Source organism: Oreochromis niloticus, linkage group LG19, assembly GCF_001858045.2.
Source record: "Oreochromis niloticus isolate F11D_XX linkage group LG19, O_niloticus_UMD_NMBU, whole genome shotgun sequence".
NCBI classification, from domain to species: Eukaryota; Metazoa; Chordata; class Actinopteri; order Cichliformes; family Cichlidae; genus Oreochromis; species Oreochromis niloticus.
In genome coordinates this window covers 8963201-8981533 of record NC_031983.2, presented here as the reverse complement: position 1 = coordinate 8981533, position 18333 = coordinate 8963201, and the positions used below count along the sequence as shown (strand labels likewise).

Genomic DNA, 18333 nt, shown 5'->3' with positions numbered 1-18333 from the left:
GATACTGGAAATAATTAGGAGGATTTTCTATCCTCCTACCTCCGTCATCCCCCGTGTCCCGGCGTAGAAGGAACACCCATGTGATGTCCACAGCTGTGAGTTGCTGTCTGAGTGTGATAAATGACTCTCTGATTATAGGAAAAATGAATAAAGCAATGAACCACTTAAAGTGACTCTTATTATTCTCTAATCTGTCATCCTAGGGTGTCAAATATCAATGATCCATCAGATGCTGTTTCTGTTGTCTCAGAGATACACACAAGTGTCCAACTGTGGCACTTGTTTTTGTTACTTTCACTTTATCTCACTAATTAGTTTTATGCACTTAAAAGTATTTCTTTAAGGTGAGGATCTGGTTTGGGGTCAGCTATGCTAATTTACACATTATGAGCCCCTCCTTATTTTTTGCTGGTCCCCCTTCTGCTGCCAGAACATCCCTAACCCTTCGAGGCATGGACCCCCGTACACCCCTGAAGATGTCCTGTGGTATCTGGCGCCAAGATGTTAGCAACAGATCCTTAAAGTCCTGTAAGTTGCGAGGTAGGACCTCCATGGATTGATCGTGTTTGTCCAGAGCATTTCTTAGATGCTTAATTGGATTGAGAGCTGGGCCACCTCAAACTTGTTTTGGAGTTCCTCAAACCATTCCTGAACCATTTCTGTTTTTCGGCAAAGCACCCTTCTATCCATGTGGGTTCTTCGTCCATTGCCAACAATGCTCCATGTTCCAGTTCTGATGCTCACGCGCCCATTGTTGCTGCTTTCGACAATGGACAGGAGGCATCAGTGAGAATGGCAGCCCATGACTCTGTCAGTGGTTCATCACTGTTCCTTCTTTGGACCACTTTTGATAGATCCAGACCACTGCACATCGGGAACGCCCCACAAGAGCTGCTTCGTTTCGGAGATGCTCTGACCCAGTCATCTAGCCATCACAGTTTGGCCCTTGTCAAACTTGCTCAAATTCTCATGCATACCCATTTTTCCTGCTTCTAACACATCAACATCAAAGACAAAATGTTCACTTGCTCCTCAGCATAGAAGCTATCAGACGTTTACGACACCAGTGCCTTTGCCAAATCCCCTCTTGTTCACTCACTGCTCCCATTTTAATAGGTATTTAAAAAGTGCCTTTGCCATGTGCACTACATTTCTAGTTCCACTGTAGAATTTCATTATGTAGCAGACGCTTTCTCTCAATCTGAATCTCAGCACTAAGATAAAATGACAGACAGTGCTGGTCAGACTTGAGGAAGAGCTGACTGTTGTGGAATGCAGTGTGTGGTTTAAAGTGCACAGAGGAGTGCTGAAGACAAACCAGACTTTTCCCTGAAGTGGTTAGAGGTGGGATGAAGGAGTATGAGGGAACGACCAAAGATAAGAAAAAGAGGCCTGGATTATATGTTAAGCCTCATTACTCAACCTCCCACTCAGTTTAATCAAGTGAGAGACGGAGACAGAACATACGAGCCTAAATGGCACAAAGTATATTTTTTCATGTGTGTGTGTGTGTGTGTGTTGCTGTCCCTGTTTCCCTTGTGACTTTGTGCTTCAGCTAAAGGTTGCAATAAAGCAGCAAATTATGAATTAGATAAGTGTCAGTGAGCTATTGGTCTGGGAGCACAGCAACCATCACAACCACACTACATTTAAGAATGTGACTTTCTGCCTTCAGCTTCATCTATCATCTTGTAAAACCGTGACAGTCTGTGTGTGTGCCTGTATGTCTGTGTCTTCTGTCTGTTTCCAAGAAATCCCACTGACTTACTCACGATAGTCAGATCAGCTTTAAAGCACCCCAAACCCAGTAAACGTGTTAAATGATGGGACTCAGGATGTGTTCTATCAATGGATTCAGGCCCAAGATGGTAATTTACTTGTTATCTGTCAAAACAAGACAATAAAATCATAGTGCCAGATGGTAATTTATTGTCATCGTGTGCCAAAGTGGTGTTTTGCAATGATTCTGGTAATAGCTAGTTGCTGGTGGACTTTGTGTTTGTGGGTTTTTTTGTTTTTATTTTGTACATGATTTGAATTCCACACCTGCAGCTCCACATCTGAAAATTTAGTTTCTCATGTGAAGGATGAAGGCCATGACGTACAGCAAGAAAATCCCTTAAGACGTTTGGCCTTGATCAGAATGAGAAATACCATGACATCATTATCACATCATCTTCTCTCATTGTCTGTCTTTCTTCCTGTGTAGCCAGGGCAAGTAGAGGACACATCTATTTAAGTTTTTCTCTTATTGTAATGTTGATCGCAGACTTTAATATTAAAGACTACTTTAGTATCTACCACAGAAGAGCAAAGAAAAACAATCAAATGTTTAAAGTGAGACATTTTACTATTTCATGAAAAAATTTTGCCTGTTTTGAAATTAATTGCACCAACGCATCTTAGCAAAGTTGGGGCGGGGTGAAAAACAAAAGGTGGGATAAGCAAAAATAAATAAAAAGAAACAGCTGCAGAAACATTTTTCAGCTACTTTTGTTAAATGGCAACAGGTCAGTACGTTGATGATTAAGTCTTAAAAGAGCATCGTAGAGTAGAAGAGTTTCTTAAGGACATAATATGATCGAAATATTTGGAGAACCTGGAGAAATGTCTATGAGCATGGGCCAGAAATCAATATTGCATACCTGTGATCTTTGGGCTCTCAGGGGGTACTCCATTAAAAACAGATAAGAGTCTGTCACAGAAATCACCGTATGAGCTCCGATGGCATGGTAAACACAATTTGCCATGCCATGCACAAATGCAAGTTTTATCATTGCAAAGAGAAAGCCAGATTTGAATCCAGAGGCCCTTCTGTCTTCTCTGGGCCAAAGCTCATTTAAAATGTGCTGAGGCAAAGTAGAAAACTGTTCTGTGGTCAGAAGTTGCAGTTCAAAAGCTTGGATCCTGATAGCATAGGGACGCATTAGTGCCTATGGAACTGGCAACTTACATATCTGAAAAAGCATGTGAACGGTATAAACAGGTTTTAGAGCAACATGTGCTCCCATCCAGTTGATATACTTTTCAGGCAAGGCTTTATTTCAACAAGATAATGCTAAACCATGCATCTATTACAAGAGTCTGGGTACTTAACTGGCCTTTCTGCAGTCCAGATCTTTCACCTGCTGAGAGCATCGTCTGCACATCGAGCTTGCAAACACAAACTTTTCCCTCACGTCCAAGAGGCCTCATGAATGATAAGCGAAACATCTTCACAAACTTAAAGAAGTTAACTTTTCATTACATGAAAAATGCAACAAAGAAGACCCAGGACAGATGAACATCTAGAATCCTTTATCAGACAAGAATCGCACGGCATTCGTCTCCCAAAAGTCCGGCAGCTGGTCTCCTCACTTCACACACATTTATAGACTGTGGTTAAAAGAGGGGATGCTGCACTGTGGTAAACACAAACCCTGTCTAAACTTCTTTGAGACATGTTGCTGCCACCAAATCCAAAATGACCTCATTTTGTGTAAACACTTGAAATGGTTTGGCAATGTTCCATTGCAAATAAAATAAAATAGGTTTATGAGATTTCCAAATCATTGCACTTACATTTTACAAAGCATCCCAACTTTTGTGGCATTGGGGTTGTAGATACAAAGTGTTTATTCATACAGCTATCACCAAACGTGAAGGATCTGCTGATTTATTACAGGAAAATCCTGCTGCCATACACTGGTAATGTGTGCAACAGTTTTACCAAATTACAAGCACAAGTCAAGCGTAACTAAAAGATGTTTAAAAGCCATAAACTCTTGATATCGCCTTCTGATCACTGATGTGATCTAATGCTGTAGTCGCTGCTGCCCAGCATGGCATTTTATTATAATAACACATCACACTACACAGCTGTTACGACCATATTTTAATGGAAACCAGCAATCTTTGCACAATGAAGGGTACAATATCCTGTCTTTCTGTCGTCGTTATGGATTAAACAAAGCCAAGCTGTCCCTTTGCTCTTGCCCAACTCATTGTCATGGTAGTTATTCTAAGAGAAGCCATCCCTTGTGTAGCGAAGCTGCAAGATACACAGAGCAGATTACCTCTGCCGGACTTGTGCATAAACACCAACCACATGCTGCAGCATATAATAAAAAACATTCCAATGACCACGGGCCTGATGAGAATCGAGATTTGAATCAGTCCTATCAGTACACATCCATGCTGTCATTCCTCTCCCTGTTCAATTAGCCATCACACTTACCATTTCATTCACCCTGTCTTTATATGGCACTTTCCAAACAGATTAACATCTTGTAACAGTAAAACCTGCTAAGTTTCAGACTTTAGAAGGAGACATTTCATCAACATTCCAGTTGAGTAGTCAAAGTAGTATTTTGAGACAGACAAATCATCTTTAACCCCCGACTATGACTTTATTTGCAGTAAGTCTTTAACTCTGAGGTTTACTAAGGACTGAGGCATGCTTGGAAGTGTTTTAATCATGTTGTCAAACAGTAAATGGTGCGCAGCCGCTCAGTTAGTTATAAATCCCAAAGGATTTCAATCTCAGACTGCTGTTCTTGGAACATTTAAGATAAACTGAGATATGTCCCAGGTCATTTTAAGAAAATGACTGTTCTGTCTTTTTTCACAGCATCAACAACAATCTGCATTAAAAAGAGACAAGTATTCCAGCTGAATTATGACTGTCAGGGTTACAAATCTTCAGAATGAAACACAGAATAGACCAGTGAAAAAGTCTTGATAGCTTGATAGATGCATTCAAGACATCGTAAAGTTCTTCTCTGTTCCCCTCTGTTTATTGCACATCGTGTTGTTTCCTGTTACTAATAGTCCAATCAATCCCATTTGTGGTAACCCAAAGGGACATGCCTCTCGCACAAAATCAAGCCCTAAATTGAGGTGACGAGAGAAAAGACAGTGTGTGAGAAAACGCTGCTCCAAATATTTGATGACATTTTTCTTCATCACTGGGAGAAAGTCTCCCTAAACAAAACCTCCTTTTCAGTACGCAGAACCGCCGAAACCGCATCCTGGTGTTTCTCAGCAAAATGTTAACCCGGTGACAGCGCTCGCACATGTTTCATAACGCTATGCCGGCTGTGTCATCTATCAGTGAGCACAGCATTTTAAAGTAGGAGGCGAGGTGAGGTGAGGTGAAAACAGAGAGGAGGAGGAGGAGGAAAGAGCTGAACCTTGCTGTCGGGTAATATCGCTGCAGCACGGAGATGCTTTATGTAAGCTGCAGGGTGAAATCTGGAAAAAAGCAAAGAAAAAGGAGGTCAGTGATGTATCTCCTTGCAAAAGAGGGACCGCGAGGCTCCTTGGAGGAGAACCAGGCTACACAAGGCAGTTGCAGGCACACGATTATGAAGCTCTAAAGAAAAAAAAAGTATATGGCCTCACAATGCAGTGATTCATCACAATTAAACAAATGTAAACCTACACCGTGCTCAAGCCTAGCACCCAGTCTGTCAGAGGTGCCTGTTGTCTGCAACCTCCCATAGTTTAAATCTCTCGGCTGAATAGTGGAATAATAGCCCCAGCACACACCTACAGTAAATCGTGAAATGCATACACTGTCTGCTGTATAATTCATTCCTATTCAGTTCCCACTCAGTGATTTAGAGCAATCGCTTTAGCAGCGCAACCCTTTCAAGGCAAATTTCTCACCCACGCCTATTCACAGCAAGTAAATCCATCAAACGCATTTATCAAGTGAAGCTTGATATTGCGTGTGGGATGTCCGACACAATCGCCAGATTGGACATACAAGACATGAAGCTTATTTATTTGAATTTAATTGATGCCTGTTTCTGTTTTCAATATCATGTGTTATAAACAGGCCGAAACTCAACTTGAGCACAGTTGTGTTTCTTGCTTGTGTGTATTTTTATGACTGTTGTGTAGAGAAAAGGAGCTTTGATGGAAGCGTTCCGGCAGCAGGCAGTCACACTTCAGCTGAGAGAGGCTAAGGCAGAGACCTCATCAAAAGATCAAGCTGCTTCCCGTGGACCCACCAGGGATGTGCTCCACTGTCACCACAGGGTCAGAGAGGAGTTGACCCTGGACTCTATTAACCAGCAGCAGATGAGCGAGTGCAGGAAGGCGCTGCAGGAGCACAGGAAGTGGCTCAGTGCATAGGAACATGCTTGCAGAGAGAGGGTTCTTCTTGGCAAGAAGGGGGTCTCTGCTTTGTTTTTGGAGCCTCTGCAACAACTCTGCTGCCTTCCTGTTTTCTCTCCTGCAGCAGATCTCAATAGTTTAATGGTGAAGACTTGTTTCTTTCATTTTGTACCGCATCCGTCCATCCATCTTTTTGCACTTATCTCAGGTCAGGCTTTGAGGAAGCAGCCTAACCAAAGAAGCCCAGACCTCTCTCTTCCCAGCTACCTCCTCTGGCTTATCCAGGGGGACGCCGAGGTGTTGCCAGGCCAGGCGGAGAGATATAATCTGTTCAGTGGTAGGACAACCCTGGAACACCTCACCCAGAAGACACCCAGGAGGGATCCCTGAGTTCCCGAGTCAGATGCCTGAACCACCACAGCTGGTTTCTTTTTGATGTGTAGGAGTAGTGCAGATGATCCAAACTGAAGCTGATTTTACTGAATTAAAAAAAATTAACTTGTTAATCAACAAGTGGCACTTTTCAAAAAAAATGAAGATGAAACAAATAAGAAACACTTAATTTCACTGATCTCAGAAGCAAGTAGAGGTCAGCTCTTCTCAGCAGTCCCCACCAAGCACAGATGTCAGTCTGAATCAAGCAGATGCACATTAAAGGCTCTGTATAATGTCAGAAGCCATTTAACAGTGTCAATTCAGACTGCTAAAGATGTATTAAATTTAAGACAAATACACAACCGAATCTTTAAAACACATTTGATTTGATGGTAAACCACTTTGGTTCGATTTATGCCTTCAAAACTGATTGCAGCACAGAACATTTCTGAATCTGGTTTGCCTGGGTGCACGTCTGCCTACCATCACAATATTATTAAGCAGCGATCAGGCTTTAAATTACTGTTCCCACTGACCATGACATGCAAAGCCTAACCGAGAGTCCACCAGGCTTTTCTGGCATCCACAGGACATTACATTCATATTACTGATCTTATCAGAGTTCCCACCATTGTTGCTTTCCTTTGGTCTGTGCCTTTCATTTCCCTCCCAGTCACAAGACTGATCCAGAGTTATTATTACCGAACTCAGGAGGAAATTAATAAATCTCTGGAAAGGAGAGACAGTGCAGGTTTAATGTAATACATGCATTAAACAAATACATGCAAATACATAGAGTAGACTGTACGACAGCGACCACGAAAACTGAAATTGCCTTTCTTTGCACTTGCAGTAAGTTGCCTGAAAATGAAAGAAAAATGTGTAGCACATTTGATTGTGGCTGAAATGCAATTTAATAAATGTGTAGCTTATTAAATAAATTCCCATCCTAAGAATGATGAGATTTTAAAGTGAACTTTCGCACTGGAAGAATAAAAAAAAATGACTTAGTTAAATGAAACTATAAACTAACATTTCCTTCTCGTACATGCACATTGCCCAGCGTTTCTCATATCAACATACCAGCGATCCCAGTTGAAGAAGACCCTGTGCAGAGCGGGCTGTTGACAGATGCTGAGAGGGGAGCTGTGATTGGCTCGTCGCGGTGGGTGTTTCCGCATTCCGCTAAGCGCAGTCAGCTGGAGCGCGAGTTGAAGAGGGCACCGTCGCGTCTGTGAGGAGACCTCTTTCAGTCACTCCCGGGGGAATAACGGAGCGAAGCCAGCGAGCGGGATGCCGTACATGTTCGTCAGCACACAGATTCGACTGGTGTGTATCTTGCATACATAAACGACTCGCATCATGCTGTCGGGGGAGGCGCGTTTGAGTCGCACATGTGTTTATTTGACTGCAAAACAATGCGCACACTAGCCTACTGATCAGCCAAGGTTGGTTATCCAGTGGTCGGTAATATTCGGCACGCTGGGAGAAAAAAGTTAAGGTTACAAAAGACGCGAGAAGCGTGCGTGGGACCTTTTTGTGTGTGTGTGTGTGTGTGTGTGTGCGCGCGCGCCACGTAAATTAAAAACACATGTTGCTCAGTTGTCGGTCTCTTGTTTGCGCATGTTCATTTTGTTGTGTCCACGACTCCAGCAGCCTAATTCCTCCAGTGCCCTTTGAGTATATTGGATAATCTATTTTTAGCTTGTTCCGATACTGGAGATTATCATGTGCACCTGCCAGAGGGCTGCAGGTGCAATCAGTGAGAGCTGTACAGACAATCTGTTTTAGTGATGCTGTCGTTTTTCTTTTTTCCTCCCAATAATTCTAGAGTAAATTATAAGCTGTGTGGGTAATACACTTAATGCTGCCTTGCAGGAGAACGGTCCAACAAATGTGGGGGATGAATTTTCGGATCCAGTGGTCATGAATTACCTGGGAGCAAGGAAAACGACTATGCTGGGGAACAATTTGTGAGTACCAAAGTCAGTAATCGTGGGAGCTATATAGGTCAAATGTGGGAAGCCTGTTATGGTGGCCCTGAGAGGTGAAATCTATTGCAGCTAAAACACAACGGAAGTTTAATAAATCAGAACGGAAGTGTTTTTGGGGTAACGGTAACAGGAGGTAATAGCAGGTAATAGCAGGAGGAAGATGCAAGGCAATGTGTGATTTAATCACATGATTTGTATAAACTAGAGATGTTTGCTATTAGCCATTTACTGTAGCTGATCCTTCACCTTATTGTCTTCCGAAAAACACTTTAGTTGAGGGTCTTTGCAGCATTTTTCTATTTTCATTTTTCTTAAATTGCAGTGTGTTTGACCTCTCAGAGCTACCATGTGAAACACCCAAGGATAAATGGTAAGGTTTTGTAAGTGTATCTCAGCTCCGGCTTTTAAACACCATGAGGCTGATGTCTCTTACAAAGATTGACAGGATTTTACTCCTGATTCAATAGTTTTTGTGAAACAATTTTGATCAGTGATTGTAAATGGGTAAGATTTAACCATTGCCTCCATTCTGATCTTTAGCTCCACACAAACGTGCAGACTTTATTCCAAGTGTACTGTAAATGTGCTCACGGTGGGCAGCATCTCCATATTTAGCCACTTAAAACTGATGCCTCGTACATTTTGGCAGTTAACATGTACATGTTGACGGCAGAGCTGAAATCAGGTCGTATAGAGGAAAAGGCTTCAGTGTGGTGGTGGGGGGGGGCTGCTGCTTTGCAGATTTGGAGTAAACCGTTCAAGGTGATGGAATACAGATCAGGGAGGTGTTGCCATTGGCAATCTGATTCAAATGAAACAAGGTGTGGAAGGAAGTGAACAAGCACTAGAACAATTAACAGCACTCTATTTTCCAAGAGAAGTTTACTGAGAGATGCAGAAACCCTCACATCTGTGGAAAGCAGAATTGCTTTGTTTATGCTTGTTTCAGTTCCGAGTATCACGTGGATGACCCGCCTCGCCTGGTGCTGGACAAACTGGAGAAGATCGGCTTCCGCGTGGTGTCCATGACAGGTGTGGGACAGACACTGGTGTGGTGTCTTCACAAGGAGATGGAGTGATGGATCACAAAGATACCGTATTTGGGGGGGGGGGGGGGGGGGGGGGGGTACTTGTATAAGCCTTTAAAAGGGTAAATGAATTATGCAGAATAACTTTGTCACCCGTTTTTACTCTATACATTCTACATTCAAGATATTGGCAGCTATAAAATAACGCCATAGTCAAACTAAAGTTTGGATTATCCCTTACATAAGGTCTCAGATTAGATGATAGGTCACCAGATTCAGGGGATTACTGAAACTACATTCCAGAGGTTTTACAGTATCCTTTGTCAATACTGTTTATCACTGGTGATACAGTGTAGTGACCAGAGTAGATTTATTGGGTATATATCATATAGCCTGAACCAAGCCTCACTTTTTTCTAATTAAAACACTAGAAACATTTGTACATGCATTGCTGTGTAAAGACTTTTTTTTTTTTTTTTTTTAAACATGTGTTTCTAACTTAATGATGTCATGATGTGGATTGTGTACTTATTATTAAAAGTAATCAGTTTAAACAGAATTAAACATAATGTGTAATCGTCTGAAAATCTGTAAAACAGATGCATACAGGACATCAAACATAAAACACGATAAACATTATTGTTACTTGTTGTGGGCTGTTACAGCTCTGTGGGGCATTACAGAGTCTCTACACGTTTGAAGATGAGACACTAGCGTCGCAGGAACACTGAGAGCAGAAGTCTGGCTGCGAGAGCCAAAACACTCTGGGTGGTTTCATTACAGCCTCGGGTCTGCCAACAAATGTCTGGGGCCAGCCCGGATCGCTAGCCCGCAAACCAGAAACGTTGCCAACTAGCTCACAGCCAAACTCTTACCAGACCTGCTGCCTCACACATGACTTAGCATCTACCTCCCTGCTAAAGATCAAAAGGAGACGGTGCTTCGCAGTTCTGTTGCCACAGACATTCCAGATACTGTTTGGGTACACCGCAGTGACTGCTTCGACACGGACAATGTGAGGAAAATGGGAAGCAACGAGATACCGTGAGGATTCCGTGCCGCTGCCATAATTGGTGATATGACAGAGCAACAGGCTCATCCATCCTGGTTTGCATGCAGCACAAGCCACTGTGGGCTTGGGGGAGAGTTGGTGGCGAATGTATTTCCTGTGACTGTATTTCCTCTTGTCATTTGGACAGAGTTTATGTGTTCCCCTTCTGTTTTTTTTTTTCTTTTGTTCACATTGCTGGGATATTGAAAGCGGCTATGCATAAACAAAACCATGTGATGAGGGGATTTTGCAGGAGGAGAGGCACAGATGTCTCCCAACACACCACCGCTGTGTTCCACAGCTGGACATTGTGTAACAGCCACGGTGAGGCGGCGCAGGAGTGGCGGGGAGATGGATGGCTAGATTGGATGTTGCGAAGCTGCACCGTGGCTCCTAAATAACACAATGACAGGAGAAAGCACCGCCACACAGGCCTGCAAATGCAGACACGCGATTATGCAATAGCTTTCCCCCCAAAGGGAACTGGGAAAAAACAGACTATTCGAATGGATACATGTTCCACAGTCCAGAGAACCTTGTTACAAAACCCTGGGGTGACCGCAGTAGTCTGGCACGGTAAGGTCTGCCTTTATGTGGGTCACAGAGAGGTAGCACGTCACTTCAGAGAACTTAAATGAGCAATACAGAATCTTCTGGATACATATTACATAAGCCTATTGCGCAACAGTTTGCTTGTAGAACAACAAAATCAGAAGTTTGAGAATTTGTTTTTGAGGCCACCATTAGAAAAAGAACACCAAATTTCTAGTTTTAATTTACGCTGGTTATTGAGTTATGACACGATCCATGGAAGCCAAGGGTGGAATGGGGCGTGTGAAATGGAAACGCTGAGTTTGGTTGCACTGAAACAAGCTCAGCTCTTCATCAAGAGGGGCAGCTTTAAATTAGGATTAAAACAATGGTGCATTGGTTTTGCAAAAAAAAAACACTTCATGGACAGTTGGATGATAGGAAGACTGATAAATCTTGTGTCTGTGGGTTCAGGCCTAAGCCAGAGCCAAATGGGGGGGTTTATGCGCCAGACTGTTTCTTGGCTCAGACCAGTAACTTCCCAGAGTCTCCACTGGTTACCTCACAATGACGGCATGACTCCAGAAAGTCATCTGCCAAGAAATAGTTCAGCACCTAACAGCCTGTCAAAGTGTTGCTTTTATTTTTTTCACAATTAGACTTACCCACAATAAAAATGTGTTAATTAGTGGGCTTTAAAGCAGCTAGGAATGTAAGCAGGTGTTAAAGTGGGATTTGGCAGGTGGGGGAACCCTAAGACTGGGTGTAGCCGTGCAGCGTGGTGAAAAGAACTACTTAGAAATAAGTCACATAAGTTGTTTTGTGAGCTCCAGTATTTTTTTCTTTGTGTACAGACTGTGATGATCTGATCTTTTGCTGCTACTAGGATATTCACTGCTCTTTGTGGATTTAGCCAAATGAATTCATGAAAATACACTCAGATGTTTCATGATCTATATGACTGATTTCCAACACATAGACACAATAAAGCTAGTATGAAAAATAGACTTCAGAAAGTAAATATAAATACATTGATCAAAATAAAGTGATGTCTGCGATCAGTGATGCAACCAAGTAACAGTAACCCAGATGTAACCAGTACAACATCGTGCATCACTGCAAACTAACAGTTCAGCTTGCACTAAACTGCGGGTGTTTTCATGCAGCCTTTGATTAACATGAAATTCGTGCACTACAGTTAGTTTTGCAAGATGTTTGATGAAAACATAATGTAGCAAAAAACGTAATGTAGAAAGCCGATATCTGATTTTAAAAAGTGTATTAGGACATCACATGTAAGCTTTAAATTTCAAGTTTATCAAATCTCACTTGCTGAGCAGTGCTCATCTTTGGAAAAAAAAGCTCAAATTTTCCTCCCATTTCTGCTCTTTCTCCATCTATTAGTGTCTCACATGAACATTTTTTTCTTCTCTCCCTGAGAAATACAGCAGCTGTACATTAAGCTTGCAGTCACATAACAAATTAACTTATCCGACAATAATATCCACTAACTTGCCAATCAAATTTCATTACTCATGAAATGATGAGTATGGCGGGGGGGGGGGGTGTTCAGGCGTGGCTCCAATCTCTTTGAATGAATTTCCCATCTTTCCAAAACTTTTCAATCAATATAAAAAATATCTATAAATAGTAATAAAATGTTTCCTGTTGTGCCAACATGTTGCTATGTGGCTATGGCTAATCTGAAGACTTTTGGACTCATTCAATGTTTTGTAACAAAAAGGTTAGACTATAGAAGACAAAAAATGTATAATTGTGTTATTATACATTTAGTAATCTCCTCCTTGACACCCCTGCTGTACAGTGCACATTTTGTGGTGAATGTTCATGTTTAAAATAAGGAGGTCAGTTAAGTACACACAGGCTCTATAAGCCAAAAGCTCAAGCTTCAGACTGCTCTGAGCACTGTTTCTCCTACTCTTGGGTCTGTGTGACGATAAAGGGAGGGGATATCCTAACGTGGTCATCGGAGGGCCACAACCACCTTCTGTTCAAAGCAAGTGTTTGCAAGGAACTCCTATGGCGTGTAAATTACTCAAAGCTGCTCTCGTCAGTCTCAAAATAAAAATTTGGATTTGAAGATCCATGAAGAAGTACGTTTTTTTGACCATTTGTTTGACTTTTATAAAATAAAGGGTTTGCATAGAGAATACGCATGCTCAATGTCCCATCTACCACCAAAGATCAGACCTCAATGAACACCGTTTTGGAACCTAATTTTTCAGTAGGGAGTAGAAAACTTTTCTAGTGAATACAAAGAAAAGGGAAAAATCATCTAAACCACCAACTCTGTAATGGAGGGCCTCCAGAGTATGTTCACGTTTCATCACACAAGCCCACAAGAATTCCATAAAAGCCTACCTTGTGTTCCAATCGCAGCCTGATTAGCATGGAAGAAAAAATGATTTCCACGTAGTCACATCAGAGAGTCTGTGGTTTGGATCACGGCTTCTGAATGAGAGTGCAGACAAGAATGATTTTTTTTTTTACATCACACTTGTTTGGCTTGAATAATGAGGCAGTGAGTAGTCACACTGAACCAGACAATGGTTGACAGATGCAAATTATATCATTATGCAACTTTGATTATGTGTGGTGTAGCACGGCCAATCTCTTTGGGCTCTCTGTCCACATGAGGCACAACAACAGTCTGGAGAGGAAGATAAACCTTATTTTCTAGTCCTCTCATAGGGCACAAAAGGGGATTTTTTCAAATGTGATCATCAGCACAGCTCTAAGTTCATCTGATTTAATTGATTTATTTATTCCATATGACTGGTTTATTTCCCTGTGCTCTCACCTCCCAAAGAGATTTATTGAAAATGTTGGTGAACGCATTGGATACTGATATTCTTATATTATCTGAAACTTTGCTTACAATATCAGTTACTGACAAAGACGTTGCAATAATGGGCTACAAATGTTTTCGTTGTGTTAGTGTTGCAATTTATGTAAAAAACAAATTCCATGTTATTGTCCAATCATCAGTATCTTTTAATCTTTTAGTAAGCAGTTTCTTTCTTTCTTTCCTGCCTTTAAGCTCCAACTTTTTAAGGACCATTTTATTCCTATTGTAGGGTTGTTAGACCCCCTCAGCTATTATTGAGGCTTTAATTTCACTTAGTGACAAACTGACCACTTTAGATTTTAATGAAATTGGCCCTTAATGAATGCTGGAGATTTTAACTCAGACTGATTGTCTTCTGCCTCAGACAGTTTTAAATCTATGTGTGATGTGTAAATATTCTCACATTGGGGTTTTTGCTAATGATAACAATGACCACTGTGTGGTAGCTGCAGTGACACAACTGAACCTCCCAAAACCAAAACCACAAATATTTCATAAACAGGATTTTAAGGATTTCTGTGAGCAAGCCTTCTTTCATGAATTACGTGACTACCGCTGGAATACAATCTACCTGATCAGTGATGTAGAACTGGCATGAAAATACTTTTATGATGCCTTTATTAAAATTATAAATAAACATAGCCCTTAAGCACAAACAATCCTTGTTTTTTTCCCTCAGCTGTCCAGTCTCTTTAAAAAAGGGATGCTGCCTGGGCTCAGGCCAGAAAAACTAAATCTGAGACAAATTGGCTGATTTTTAGACAGCTAAGAAATCGTTCAGCCTTCTTCATTAAAAGGGCCAAATCAGAATTTTATCTTTCAAAAACTACTGAACATCTTAATGATCCTAAAAAAAATTATAACATGTTTTTATAGGGACATAACTACCAATGAGATGCCAGTTTTTGTTGACAGAAAAATGTGAAATTCTAAACCGCTTTAATGAGTCTTTTGTTTCTTCCAGGTCTTTATTTGAATCTTTACATCCATATTTAAAACTGCCTAATGAACAGGAGGCTCTGTCTTCGACCACTCAAACTGAATCTGTGGACCAATCCTTCAGCTTTTCTCTTCTAAATTTCTTTGAGGACCACAGGACCTTAAATCTGTTGAATCCAAATAAATCTGCAGGACCAGATCAGCTTGATCTTTATTTTCCTAAGTTGGTTGCAGATTTTATAGCAGAACTACTAACTTATATTTTTAATCTTCGCCTCTTGAACAATGAGATCCCTGCAATTTGGAAATCTACCTATGGTTTCCCTTTGTTGAAAGGAGGTGATCCTTCAGATGTTAATAACTACCGGTCCATATCTAAATTGTGTGTTTTAGCAAAAGTTCTAGAAAACTTTATTAGTGAACAACTAAAAGAATTTTTGGACCAAAATTCAGTTCTTTCCCAACATCAGTCAGGATTCAGAAAACAACACAACACCATTACTGCTGCTATTAAACTGTTGAACGACATTATTGATGCAATGGACTGCAAAGAATACTGTGCTGCTCTTTTTCTTGACTTGTTGAAGGCCTTTGATGCAGTTGACCAAGTCATTTTAGTAAACAGACTAAAAATTATTGGTCTGTCTGTAAATGCTGTAAGTTGGTTATCAAATTACTTATCAGAACACAATGTGTCCACGTTGCTGGGTGTTCTTCCTCTTTTCACCCAGTATCCAAAGGAGTTCCTCAGGGCTCCATATTAGGGCCATTATTCTTTTCTCTATATATAAATAACCTTTGTGATAATTTATCAAACATTCCATTCCATCTTTTTGCAGATGATACAGTTATCTATTGTTCATCTCCATCAGTAGCACAAATCCTTAAATTTCTGCAGTTTGCCTTTGATTTTGTTCAGTCCCATTTAACTCAACCTAAGTTGGTGTTAAATGCAGAGAAATCCAACTTCATGTTATTCTCAAATGGCAAAGAGTTGTTATTAACGTTTCCTGAGATTAAAACCATTTAAGGGACCAAAATAGAAATGGTCACATCTTATAAGTATCTAAGTATCATTATAGATCAGAATTTGAAACTCACATTGAAAGGCTTGTGTCCAAGTTGAAACTACGTTACTTTTTTAGAAATAAATTTTGTTTCTCTCTCCAAGTAAATGAAACACTTGTTTTATGTAACTTTTTTACCTTTATTGGATTACGGTGATCTGCTTTTTATGAACGCACCTGCCCACTATCTAAAAAGGTTAGATACTGTCTACCATTGTGTTTTAGGTTTTATTACTGGCTCTTGAAATCCTGGCCATCTCTGTAGATCTGCACTTTCCCATTGGTTGGTTTTTATCTATAAATCTCTCCTTGGGCTGGTTCCCTCTTATCTGTGTGTTTATATGTGTAAAACTCACATCCGATATAGCCTGACTCTCACAATGTCATACAAATGACTGTAACGAAAATCAGAACAGACCTGGGAAAAAAGCTTTTAAATATGCCGCCCCCGTTTCCTGGAATAATCTACAGAAGGAACTGAGGGAGAGGACTGAGAGAATAACTCTTTTAGTCAGTGTGACTGTTTTTATGATCTGCTGTTGCATATTTTTTGCTCACTTGTTTCTATGGAATATTGTATTTGTTTTTTACTTGTTATGTTGTATTTGTTGTAACTTTTGTTGCCACGATGGCCTGCCCTCTCTAGGAAATGAGATTTAAATCTCAATGAGACTTTCACCTGGACAAAGGATAATAACATTTTATAACACTATAAATAAAGACTTTCTCTTAATACTTTGTAAAAAAAAAAAAATTACCTACAAATGTATTAGTACTCAGTGATACTTAATAGACCAATAATCAATCCCCAGAGGCCCGTAATGCACACACCATAACGCAGTACTTCAAACGTAGTCATAAGATGCATTCCAGTCTAAAACATTTCAAATCTCCAAATTTTTATCTACTATCTGGCACTACACAGCTGTGCATCAAACCCTGCTGGTTCTCACATCTCTTCTCAGGAAAGGCCATGACACAAAAACAGTTGTTTGTTTGGTTACGAAAATTATTTATTTTGCCGCACATCACATTACATACAAAAAAAATAATAAAAACAAATAAGAGGCTTTATGAAACTAAAGCCTGATGCAGGATTACATCTAATATGTCTCACAGCGCTGGTAACGAGCTGAGTCCTGTGGTGCTACGACTTGGCAGCTTCCTCCTCGTCTTCCCTCTGCATTTGTTCTATGAGTTTCTGACGTTCGGCGGCCTGCCTCATCCTCATCATCACAATGCTTTCGTAGTCACGCTCATTGGACAGGGAAGCCTGAAGGGGTGATAACAAAAAAAAGTGGCTATTATAATAACGTGAAACAGAGCTACACAGACTTAAAAACTGAATTTGAATAGTAGGACTTACAAAAACAAGATTTATAAGAAGATTTATTTACAGACCAGACAATCAGTTGATTTAGAAAATCAGTTCAACAGACTAGTTTCTATCAGATTTCATGAGAGATCAACTTTTAGTTCTACTTATGGTTCAAGCCTCAAAAACCCCTGAATTTTATTTATAATGCAAGCAGCATTCCTGTTATAAATGTATGGTGTCCAAGCTTAAACAGTGATAATCCTGATTGTATCACTGAGAAATCTATTTCTCAGACTTGTCAAAAAATGAATAAAGCTACAAAAAAAAGTTTTACTAAAGACTCTGCAGTCCTCGTCGCAAGTAAGCTGAACTTGAAGTGTAAAATCTGTGGAGTGATCCTGTGATCCTGTGACAGAGTCATAAGAAAAGCCAAACATCTTGGAATTTTAGATCATGACAACAGTCCTTAGCTATCCAACGTTTGGCTAATTCAGGGCTGCGGGAGGGCTGGACCCTATCTCAGCTGTTACATGGGCGAGAAGAGAGGTACAGTTTGGACAGGTTGCTAGTCTAACACAGGGGAAAAAGAGACAGAGAGAGAGAACAAGTCACACTCAGATTCACACCAATTAGGGTCAATTTAGAATCACCACTTAACCTAACATGCATGTCCTAGGAAGCTGGAGTACGTGGCGACAACATGTAAACTCTACACAAAAAGCCCGAAGTGGAGGAGAGGTGACTATGTTAGACACGCAACATCGTGTTGCTCATTCAAACCTGATGATGTTAAAAAAACCACACACACACAAAAAAAAATGCAGTCAATGTCCAGTTTCTGTTTGCTTTCACAACCAGGCCTTTGAGTGCAGCGCATTTGGACACATGCTCTCATCTCAGTTAACATTCACCATGACGACATGGTGAACATGCATGAGACAGCAGCCCACAGAGAAACTGTGATGGGGTAATTCCACTGCCTTAGGTCATTAAACCTAAAATGTGGGCTGGAATTGGGCCTGGCAGTTGCTGGCAGGGCTTTGGCTTGGATGATGATGG

The 18333-nt window shown here is 40.8% G+C and overlaps 2 protein-coding genes and 1 long non-coding RNA gene across 3 annotated transcripts in view; 1 reads left to right on the top strand and 2 right to left on the bottom strand.

Moving 5' to 3' along the window:
• Positions 1-3280: 3280 nt before the first annotated feature.
• LOC112843106 (uncharacterized) lies at positions 3281-7699 on the bottom strand. The gene is made up of 2 exons (XR_003215234.1): positions 7561-7699; positions 3281-5232 (listed from the first exon to the last, which is right to left on the bottom strand). It is a non-coding gene; the product is annotated as an uncharacterized LOC112843106 (long non-coding RNA).
• On the top strand, positions 7632-9947 carry gchfr (GTP cyclohydrolase I feedback regulator). The gene is made up of 3 exons (XM_003447742.5): positions 7632-7806; positions 8356-8450; positions 9421-9947. Exons 1-3 carry the CDS (start codon positions 7771-7773, stop codon positions 9548-9550), a joined length of 261 nt encoding a protein of 86 aa, XP_003447790.1. The 5' UTR covers positions 7632-7770; the 3' UTR covers positions 9551-9947.
• dnajc17 (DnaJ (Hsp40) homolog, subfamily C, member 17) overlaps positions 9678-18333 on the bottom strand; it is a 42115-nt gene continuing 33459 nt past the window's right edge. The window contains exon 11 of the mRNA XM_003447743.5: positions 9678-17229. Coding sequence (XP_003447791.1) covers positions 17104-17229 — 126 coding nt within the window. The 3' untranslated portion in view covers positions 9678-17103. The remainder of the gene's footprint in view (positions 17230-18333) is intronic.

What these genes read in the sequence shown, in the direction of transcription:
- gchfr (XM_003447742.5), top strand. Translation starts at nt 7,771, where the DNA reads ATGCCGTACATGTTCGTCAGCACACAGATTCGACTG. An exon ending in TCAGCACACAGATTCGACTG is followed by an intron (nt 7,807 to 8,355) that starts GTGTGTATCTTG and finishes GCTGCCTTGCAG; the next exon opens with GAGAACGGTCCAACAAATGT. An exon ending in ACTATGCTGGGGAACAATTT is followed by an intron (nt 8,451 to 9,420) that starts GTGAGTACCAAA and finishes TGCTTGTTTCAG; the next exon opens with TTCCGAGTATCACGTGGATG.